This window comes from Nannospalax galili, unplaced genomic scaffold (genome assembly GCF_000622305.1).
Source record: "Nannospalax galili isolate Female #2095 unplaced genomic scaffold, S.galili_v1.0 scaffold64, whole genome shotgun sequence".
NCBI lineage: Eukaryota > Metazoa > Chordata > Mammalia > Rodentia > Spalacidae > Nannospalax > Nannospalax galili.
Genome location: NW_008352316.1, coordinates 1245910 through 1257261, shown reverse-complemented (window position 1 = coordinate 1257261; position 11352 = coordinate 1245910). Strand labels below are relative to the sequence as shown.

The window sequence follows — 11352 nt, the reverse complement described above, 5'->3', positions numbered from 1 at the left end:
CCCGGGCTGCTTCCAGGCACCCTTGGTAAATTCACCCCTAGATCCAGACAACGGAGAACGGATTTAAGCAGCCATCTGATGCTCTGGAAGGTGCATCCTAGTGTAGACAACTGAGGTGGAGATAGTCATGTGGCACTCCAAGGGGAAAGGTGTTAGCCTTAGGTGTTAGACAACTTAAGTAGGGACAAGCTGCCAAGTGGTTGTGTGTGAAAACCATGGGAAAGGCAGGAAGGCAAAGACGCTGCCCTGTGACTCTACCTGTCTTCAACAGGCAAAAGACTGTAAATAAGCCCTGTGCCCTGAATCCCAGCGAATGGCGTCCACAGAGATGAGGCGTGGAACTCCCTCACGTTCCCGGCGTCTCTTCCCGCCCACACACTGCGCGACGTGGGGGCGGGGCGGAGCGCGGAGGTCGTCGGTGATTGGACGACGGGAGCTGCGGGGGCGCAGGTCCCACTCTGCAGGGGCAGCGCGAGGTGGCTTTTGAAAGATGCGCCTGGTCTCGTGGCCCACAGAGGCCTGAGGCAAGAGGTCGACGCAGGCAGCGGAGATGGCGGCGGCCGGCGATAGCCGGCCAGCCCCAGTCTCGGGCCTTCGGCTCGGTGTGCCTCTGGCTGACCACCTGCCCGCGAGCCTGGGCGGGGAGGGTGCGAAGGACGGCCTCTGGGGTGCGCGCTGGGCGGAGGCCGCCGGTTTGCTTCTGTCCTCTTTTTCCTTTCTTCTGGAGCTTGTTAAGACGCTCGTCTCCTGAGGAGATCACTAGCTTTCCGCCCCTGGCCCCAGTCCTTCTGTAGTTGAGCTCAAGGGAGGGGTTCTGGTTTGTCTTGTCTGATGGTCTCTGTCTTTTAAAACCCTGCATGGCCATGGGATTGATCAAAGAGCTGTGGCTGTAGTTATGAGACTGTGTGTAAAAAACATTTGTGGAATTAAGAGTTTTGGTGGGTTCCTCCCCAGGTACTTTTAGTTTACCTAATATTTGGTTTTTATCTGTGCCAATTTCATCATAATCTGCAGGTGAGAAAGCTTCTGGAGGCAATGACTGGTTTCAGCGTTCCAGGGTCCCTAGCTTTGCTCAGATGCTGAAAAAGAATTTACAGGTTCAACCATCGAACCAAACGATGACTTTGCCCACAGGGTATTCCTCAGACAGTTGCAGCCTGTCGAATATGGCATCCAAGGTTACACAAGTGACAGGTACAATTTCTTTTTCATTTGTCTTAGTGTGTTCTTTTAATACACTGGGATTGCCAGTAAGCTCTTCTGAGCGTGGTGGTGGGGTGGTAGTTGGATTCCTTTGCCTGTGGCCGTGGCCCACTCGGAGTTAGTATCTCTGATTCCCTAAAGACTACTTCGACCTCTCTAATCTTGCTGATCGTTTATTAACTGCTTGCCTTCACGTTCTTAAACTACTTAAAGTGTGACTTCATTTTTTTTTTTCTCCCGTGAAGTGTCAGGAAGGAATTGGGCTTAATTTTGTGGTCTACATATCACATAGTAGAATATAAAGCAGAAGCAAACGTACTGTAAAACTTAGGTTGAATTTGTCAGGTAATTTATTTTGCCTCAGTAGGACAGGCAGTGTAACAGTGAATCAGAGTCCCAAACTAAATCTTAGCCCCAACTGACCCAGATCTGAATATTCTCCATTCTAGGCCTTAAGTGACCTCATTTGTAAAAAACGGCATAGTCTCTGAAGACATTAGTCAAATTCCATGATTCTTTTCTATCATTTATGATACTCCTGTGCAATGTATTCCCAGTATGTCAAAAGACATGCAATAGCAGATTATTCCTCTAACAATCTGTGTTAAGCTTGTGTGCTGAACTTGTTTAGTGGAAACTTGGGGAAAACACATATGATTAAGTGTATCTTCCATTTTTTAGGAGGATTTAGTACTTTTTGTCCATTCTTAAAAAACAAAAACAAAAAACCAAAATTGACCACTGTAAACGTTTGCTTTTAGGTAATTTGCCAGAGCCATTGCTTTCCAAAGGTCTTTCATCTATTTCAAATCCTGTCCTTCCTCCAAAAAAATTACCTAAAGAATTTATAATGAAATACAAACGTGGAGAAATAAATCCTGTATCAGCCTTGCACCAGTTTGCACAAATGCAGCGGGTTCAGCTTGACCTTAAGGAAACTGTAACAACAGGCAAGTTCAAAGTTGTGTCTGGTTATCATAGTACTAGAAATTTTTTTCGATAAATGCAAGACAAATAAGAGATGCTATATTTACTTGCAGCATGATGTATTAGGGTTAGATAACTACTGGTATATTTTGTTTTTATTTTATTATTATATTTTTATTGTGTATGAGTGTATTGCCTGTATGTATGTAAATGCACCCATGTCATGCAATGTCCCTGGAGGTCAGAAGAGGAAGTCAGATTCCCCTGGAGCTGGAGTTAACTTTCTCTCCAGCCCTACTAGTATATTTTGAAAAACTTTATGTTCATGCTTTGAGCCTCTGCAAATATCTCAGGTATATGAAATTTTGTAGTCATATTGCAATTTTTTTGTGTGATTAGCCAAACTGAAATCAGTCTCATCAGTATTTTGTGGTGTAAATACTTGTACAATAAATATACATTTCTAGTAATTTGTACTGCAGTTATAAAAAAAACATTTTATGATTGTAATGCCTAAAAAAATATGGTCAAATTTAAGGGTTTGATGTGAAAAGAATACTTACATGATTAGTACTGTATCTGCAGACTTATGTTAGTTTCCACCATTCTCCATTAAACTCCTAAACCTGAAAAAATCTTGTACCATGTTGTACTTATGGAAGGCTATAGGAATATAGATCAGTTAAATGCAAACAGTGGTTTCTAATCTCTGTATGTTGTGGCAAGTGAGTAAGAACCTTAGGAATTTGGAAAAATAGGTGAATAGGTACTTTTTAGAAGCATTAACAGGTTAAAAATATGATAGCAGCTGGGTGTGGTGGCACACGCCTTTAATCCCAGCACTTGGGAGGAAGAGGCAGACCGATCTCTGTGAGTTCAAGGCCGGCCTGGTCTACACAGTGAGTTCCAGGTCAGCTGGGGCTATGGGGAGACCCTGACTCAGAAAGACCAAAAAATATATATGATAGTCAGAAAAATTCCTTAAAATATTTGTGTGCATACATAGAGTTTGGTTTCTTGAATTTTCCTAGCACTGACTTTTGTCTGCATGTATAATCAAAGCTGGTATCTAAAGCTCTTGGGATTTTACCAAAGATTTACAAGTTTCAATCTATTATTTTGGATGAAAATACTAGAAAGCTTAACATATGACAAGAAAATGTAGACAGTGTATTTTCATAAACAGTGGTCTCAATCTCTATACAACTTCTTAGCTTTTCTGCATTATTCTCAGATAACCCATGGAAAATATAATCTATCAGTAAGAAAGACAATGATAGCCAGGGAAAATTCCTCAATGATCTGAGGATTGTCAGTGGTGTTCGTTTTATATTCAGATGATTCAGTGGGTTTGAGAACCTGGGTTATAAATAGGTTGATGCTCAAAGCTCATCATTCTGATACAGAAGACTTTCTAATAAATTTGATATATAATATAGCCTACATCAGAATCATCTGGGCCACTTGTTAAGTATATAAAATGTTCTCTGGTTTAGTAAATTTAAATCGAAGCACAGGTGATTGTGAAAAAAAATAATTGGAAAATTGAGGAAAAGAAGGTTTAGCCAGGTATAGTCTTGAGTTCTAGTAAAACTTTGATGTATAGCTTTTAAAAACAGTTAATGTAATTGTGATTATGAATATGTGAGTAATTAAGATAGTAGTATTTGGGTGCAGTGATGTAATCCCATGCAAAAAGCGTAGGGATTTAGACTCCTAACAGACAATTTTTCCACCTGTATATTTAGGAGATGATTTCATTTCACTTTTTCATGAGGCAAATACAAAAGCCAAGTAAAAATAATTGTGTAAAAGTAATCCTCCTGAGAAGTTTGGAAGACTGGTCATTCAGTTTAATTTGTGAAGTTTTTTTTATTGTTTATATTTGCTTTTTCTTATGGGCCCCACCCCCAATACACACACACATACTTTCCCTCTACTGAGATATAATGGATTGTGTTGATACCCTGGTGGGCATACAAAGTTTCTTTGGAGGTGTCCCTTGTATTCTGTAGCATATAAAATTATTAGTGGGAGAAATTCATGTTGTAGTTTTAAAGAAGATGTATATTAGTAAAAGTATCCATATTTTGTTTCTCATTGATTATTTAGTAGATATTTGAGTGCTAAACATTGCAAAGTATTATACTAGATAGCCATTGTCTCCCCATCTATACTGAAGCTGTCCTTATTGGTCACATTGCATCTGGAGCCGATGTAGCTGCTTGAATCCACAGAATTAGTTTAAGAGCCCATCCAACTGTAATTTTAATCCTTACTTGCCCTACCAAAAGTTGGGTTTAGATTAAAAGATTGTTGTTTTAGACTAAGTAGCTTTCCAGAATTTTGTACTGGAATGGTTTCTTGCACTTGGCATTATTTGCAAGAATACACTGTGAGTTTTTGTAGCAGTCATTCTGACTTATTTTTTCAAGGTAACATTATGGGACCATATTTTGCTTTTTGTGCTGTGGTGGATGGTATTCAATACAAGACTGGACTGGGGCAAAATAAAAAGGAGTCTAGATCTAATGCAGCAAAATTAGCTCTGGATGAGCTTCTACAGTTGGATGAGCCTGAGCCAAGAGTTTTAGAACTACCAGGTAAATGCCATTGACTATAAAGTGTTTGAAGAATGTATCATTTTCCAGTAGTCACTTGAAAGACTTATATTAATGAAGGCTTACTTGACATTTATAAAATTAGAGAATTTGAATTATTTCCCTCAGTTGCTGTTTTCTGGCATATTTAATAGTTAACAGTGTTCTGACACATTCATCACCAAAAGATACAATCATGTTTTGACAGCAGCCATGGTAATGAATATATAGTTATATCTTTTGTGGTTTTTCACTTAAAAGTTCTATTTTGATCAGTGATGATGAGTACCTCCTCATGCATTTATTGGATATTTTCCTAAGGAAGATAGACAAATCCTATTCAAGTCCTGCACTCCATTTTCAATTGGTTCTTTTTGTTATTGACTGTAAGAATTCCGGTATATTCTGGATATCAAACCTTTATCAGATATATGATTTACGAATATTTTCCATCCTGTAGGTTACCTTTTCAACTTTGTTGGCAGCATCCTTTGATATACAATGGATTTTACTTTTTATAAAATCCAGTTTTCTTTTGTTGCTTGTACCTTTTTTCCATACCCAAGAAATTATTGCCAAATCCAGTGTCATAGTTTTAGCTCTTACATTTAAGTCTTTAATATATTTTTATTTTTGTGTATGATGTTAGGTAAGTGTACATTTTATTCTGTTGCTTGTAGAAATAAGTTTTCCCAATAGCGTTTATTGAAAAGATTGCCCTTGACACCCTTGTTAAAAGTAACTTGATCAGAGCTGGGAATGGTGGTGCAAGCCTTTAATCTCAGCACTCGGGTGGTAGAGACACATGGATCTCTGTGAGATGGAGGCTATTCTGATCTATATAGTGAGTTCTAGGCCAGCTGGGGCTACAGGGAGACTCTGTTCTGTCTCAAAACAACAACAAAAATAATAATAAAAATAACTTGCTCATATCTTGTCTTGTCTGTGTGTCTGTCTTTATGCCAGTAATATATAGTTTTGACTACTGCAGAAATACACTTGATCTAACTACTGTAGCTTAGGAGTAAGTTTTGAAATCTAAGCATGTAAATTTTTCAATTTTGTTCTTTTTCAAGATTATTTAGCTATTTGGACCTAGCATTTTGCAAGGAATATTACCTTGTATGATTTTGTTTTATTTATTTGACACTATTATGCATAATAAGCAGAATCTTTCATTTTCCTTCTGTTCAAGCCATACTCATTTTGAGTAAATGGATTTTAAATCCATCATTCTCTGAGTTTCCAGTTTGCTTTTCTCAAGTCCAAGGTATATGTATCTGCCTATAGCTAGCATTTTCTCTAGTAGTATGAGCTCTAAGGTAACATTATCAGTTTTTCCTTGTTAGCTTCTGTATCTTTTACTGGCTTTTGGTCTTCTTAAAACTAGTTCTATAGTAGAAGTTCTTTTTTCTTTCTTGGTATGTTTGAAAGAGTCTTAAGAGGGACCGACAACTTACTTAAAACCTTAGCTTCCAGAGCTTCTTCATTTAAGGTTTCCTGATTCTTTTTATGTGTCCTTCTGGTTTAATACCATGTTCTTTTCTTGTTTTTCATGTGATTTTTAACTTTGGGAACTGAGTTGGAAAGCATTTCAAGAATTAGGATGAAAATCACTAGAAACCTTCAACATTGTCCTATAAAAAGCCTGATAAAAGAGTATTTAAAACAATTTTACTCTATTAAACTATTAAATATTTTACATATCTTTATTGTAAATGGAAAATTGTAAGTTTCTAAAATAGGATCTTGAGTTTCAGAATGTTGCTACTTTTACAAAGGAAGCTAGGTTGTAGTATAAGATCAGAAAACTCAGAAAATAATTTATATAACTTGTCAAAATAGGAAAGATTAGACTGAGCTAATGGCTATTTGATATCAGAGTTGGCAGAAATAAAGAAAAAAATAACCTTTATGGACTTCTATTCTTTGGATTGCATTATTGGATTACTGTTTAAAGAGTTGTAAATACAATCTCTCAGTTCTTTGTAGTGTTGCAGTTTCATGTCTCTTTATGTGTTTGTTTTGTTGACAGGACCTCCTCCTATCCCTTCAGAACCTGTTGTTACACTTGAAGCAGCTTATGTTTCAAAAGTACAATATGGTAGGAAGTGTTCTTTTTTTAGAAACTTAAACCAATTAAAAATTTAAATGTGCATAAATGGGAAGATGTACTTTAACATTTTATTCGAACATTTCATGCTTACGTAAAGAGGAAAATTCCCTTTAATAGTTTGCAAGTAATAAAAAAATAAGGTTGGGGAAGACAGATTAAAGAAAGAGATTTTGATCAGTTCTGGTGGTGTAGCCCTATAATTCTAGCTTCTTTGGAGCTAAAGCAAGAGGCCCACAATTTCAAAGTTTGCCTGAGCTACAGAGTAAGTTTAAGACCAGCTTATTTAGTGAGACCCTGTCTCAAAAAATAAAAGGGAGTCTTGGGCATAGCTTAGTAATAGAGTGCTTGCCTAGATTGTGTGAAGCCTTTGGTTCAATCCTCAGTACCACACAAAAAAATAGGGGGTGGGTCCTTTTAATAAGGAAGTAGGTTATCAACTTCATATAATTGAGGGTTTTTTGTTTTGTTTTGTTTTTAGTCTTTTTGAGACAGGGTCTCCCTGTAGCCCCAGCTGTCCTGGAACTCGCTATATAGACCAGGCTGGCCTTGAACTCATAGAGATCCACCTGCCTCTGTCTCCCAAGTGCTAGGATTAAGCGTGTGTTCTACCACACCTGGCATATAATTGAGTTTTAAAGAAGTCTTTCCTTTGGTTGTCCTGCCATTAATGATAGCCATCAACTTCCTGGTGATTGCCACATTCATTTCAAATCATCTATTCCTTTTTTAAAAAATGATAGTTATTAGTTGCTTAAACCCAAGAAAGCTATAACTTAATTGAAGTTACTATTTGTATGACTAGGAACAGTTACTTCTCAGTGTACCTTAATTTCTTTATTTTTAAAATTGTTATTACAATAATTAACCCTGAATTTATTATGATGATTAAGCAAATTTATAGACATAAGAAACTTACATCAGTACCTGGTGCACATTAAGTATTCATTAAGTCAGAGCTTTCATTATTCAATGTGATATAGCACCACCGCATTGAATATTGTATGGCAGTTGTATCTTTTTCTTGGTAGATTGTTAGTCTCCTGGAAGGCAGAGAATTCTTAATTTCTACATTGATGATATATGAGACATACTTCAGACTTTTAATGTTTAAGGCATTTGTAAATTGAAAAGTACTTTCCTTTCATTTTTTGAGGCCTAGAGGATTTGGGAGTCTTTTTTCCCAATCAGTCTTGCTCTTCTTTTTGTCTTTCTGAGACAAAGAATAAAGCCTTGCATATTTGTGTGCTTACATGAGTAAAAGGACCAGACCTGGGAAAATAAGCACATTTAAAAGACAAAATCCGGACTGAAGAGATAACTCAGTGGTTAAGAGCACTGGCTGTTCTTGAAGAGGACCCGGGTTTGATTTACAACACCCACATGGCAGCTAACAACCATCCTTAATTCCAGTACCAGGGGATCTGATGCCCTCTTCTGATCTCTGTGGGCACTGCATGACATGGGTGTACTTACATACATGCAGGCAATACACGTCTGTATACATAAAGTAAAAAAAAAAGAAATAATAATAGTAAAAGACAAAATCCATCAAGAGATGTTATAGTCACTTTATAGTCATAAAAATTCAGGAACAGTCACAAGAGCTCAGTCCACCAGAGTAATTGCTTAATATTGGAAGAGGTTCTTGTCTTTCCTATGAGCCTCTATGCACATTTTTAATGACTAATGGGATAGAATTTTAAAAATTATCAAATCTACATCACATTACACTGGGAAAAACAGGTCAAAATCTCTAAGAAAAGTAATTTTAAAAATATAGAGTCCAGTTTGAGAGGTTTAATATTGAAGCCAAATGTCAACGTGAGCAAACATACAAGCAAAAATAAGAGTTGTGTGTTATTATTTTTGAAGAAGGATTTGAAACTCGCAAAAATCTGAACATTTCATGTTGGGCCAGTTATGGAGGTAGTCAGTAACGACAGTCTGTCTACTTTGCTACATGTTTCTAACTGGGCTCTAATCTTCACTACAGTAGTGGTATGTTTGCTATGAAAATAGATTCAGGTTATTCATGATGCTATCATTTGAAATTAGCAACCTGTAATCAAAGAAATGGTGTGGTGGGACTCAGTGGTTAATAGCATGTACTGCTCTTGCAGAGAACCCCCAACACCCACATCGGGGAGCTGACAACTCTGTAACTCCAGGCCTGGGATCTGACGTCTCTGGAGTGCGCAGGCACATGCCCAAACCCACACATAGACAGACAGATAACACACACACACACACACACACACACATACACACACACACACACACACAAACTGAAATAAATTTTTTTAAAAAAAGAAATGGTGTGAACCAGTTTTATATGTGTCATGTTTTCATCTCATCCTTCATTGCTAATGTTTTATGAAGCTGTTTTATTCCCTCAATAACTAACACACATATATAGGGAAAACAGTATTGTACTTGTTCCTAATTTCTTCACACCTGTCTTTAGTAACTATTTGATTTGATACATTCAAAATATTATTTCTTTCAACATTAAATCAAGATCAAGGAAGCTGGAGAGATGGTTCAGCAATTAAGAGCACTTGCTGCTCCTTCAGGGGACTAGTACCTATGTCAGGTGGCTGACATCTTCCTGTAAATCCAGCTCCAGAAGATCCAACACACCTTCTGGCCTCCATGGGCACCTTCATACATGTGTACATACACACACACACACACACACACACACACACACACATCATGATAGGCACATGTACATAAAAATACTGTTTTGGTTTTTTTGTAGCACTGGGGATTGAACTTAGGTCTTTGCACATGCTGAGCACTCTACTACTGAGCTATATCTTTATCTTGTACATTGTATTGGTACAATCCTTTATCATACTTTAATGTATAGCAAAATATTTGCTTTCTACATGCATAATTTTCATTCTCTTGGCACTAATTTCAGTGATTTTTCTATATCATAACTGAAGACACAAAGTAATTGCTAATCATATAGTGCATTCATTTTATGGAACCAATAAAGATAATGACATATATTGTGTTTTAAAATACTTGTAGGAAACTGGTAGTAGTAGTTTTTACATCTGGAGAATGAAAGTTGTGAATGTATATCTTATTTTATGAAAAATGATAAAACAAATTTAGATGGAACCTTCCTTTTTTTTTTTTTTACCATGAATTCTGTGTGATAAACAGAGCCAGTAGCTCATTTGATTCTAATTCAAAGCTTAATTCTATGGTCAATTTTGTTTACTGTCCTTTTACTCTTTTTTTAAACTTAAAAAAAATTATTTATTATTTTTATTTTATGAGTACGCATGTATTGCCTGCATGTAGGTACGTGCACCCGTGTCATGCAATGCCTATGGAGGTCAGAAGAGGATGTCAGATCCCCTGGGACTGGCGTTACGGACAGTTGTTAGCTGACATGTGGGTGCTGGGATTCGAACCGGGGTCTTCTACAAGAACAACCAGTGTTCTTAACTGCTGAGCCATCTCTCCAGCTCCTGTCCTTTTACTCTTTAGCCTTTTGTAATAATGATTTACCTGTTTGCTACAAATGCAGTGTTAACAATATCAACAAATGAAATGAAAATACAAGTTTAATGGAAACAACAGATAAATGTACTAAAATAAGTTGTATCTACTTGGCAGAACATTGAGACTTCTGTTGCTGTAATTTCAATATTTTTGTGCCTTTTAGAAAATAATGATTATTAAATAAAAGAATTTATTGAAAAAATTTAAAGTCATACATTATATATATATATGTGTGCTGCATAAATGCAAAATCATTTATTTTTCTTGCTTTAAAAATACTAAATGAACTGTGAACCACTTTATGGAACACCAAAAACCTTCTTTTGTGGGCTGGGCATGCTGGCAAGTTCCTATAATTCCAGATCTCAGAAGGCCAAGGTAGAAGGATCATGAGTTCGAGGCCAGCCTGAGTTACATAGCAAGATCCTGCCCCCGCCCCCAAAAGAAATCAGTACTGTGGAAACAAACTTTGACAAAAAATACTGTGTTGTTTTTGCAACATCTTATTTCCAATGATCCCTCCTAGAAATACACAATTGTCTATGTAGAAAATAACATGTCTCCAGGCTCTAACTTAAAATCGCAAACTCCATTGTGCTAAAACACAAAAAAGGATAAAAAATTTCCTGGGTAACTCTGATGCGTATTCTTAGTTGTAAACTGTTCTGTAGTAATCCTAGTTACTTAGAATAATTTGAACCATTTTTCAAGGTTAGTAAGATTTTTAGTGAGAACATGGAGCTGTATGAGGAATCCAAATGTCTTAGTGGTTTACAGTGTTTCTCATTGGAGCAAATTCTAACTATTTTATGTTATGATCATTGTGATGAGTGTGTTTTGATTATCAGAGGTTGGGGAGGATTATTGTCATTAAGTGGGATGTTATAATATGTAGGGCAGTACTCTATAACAAAAAACTGTCCTGTCTTTCGTACAAGTTTTGTATACCTTGTCAGACTAAATTCTATGAATATGACTCAGTAG

The 11352-nt window shown here is 36.9% G+C and overlaps 1 protein-coding gene across 1 annotated transcript in view; it reads left to right on the top strand.

The window, feature by feature from the left end:
• Positions 1–507: 507 nt before the first annotated feature.
• The window catches only part of Adad1 (adenosine deaminase domain containing 1), a 32591-nt gene continuing 21746 nt past the window's right edge, over positions 508–11352 (top strand). Inside the window, exons 1-5 of the mRNA XM_008849233.2 lie at positions 508–668; positions 1015–1194; positions 1965–2153; positions 4566–4733; positions 6766–6834. Of these exons, the coding sequence (XP_008847455.1) occupies positions 551–668; positions 1015–1194; positions 1965–2153; positions 4566–4733; positions 6766–6834 (724 nt within the window). The 5' untranslated portion in view covers positions 508–550. The remainder of the gene's footprint in view (positions 669–1014; positions 1195–1964; positions 2154–4565; positions 4734–6765; positions 6835–11352) is intronic.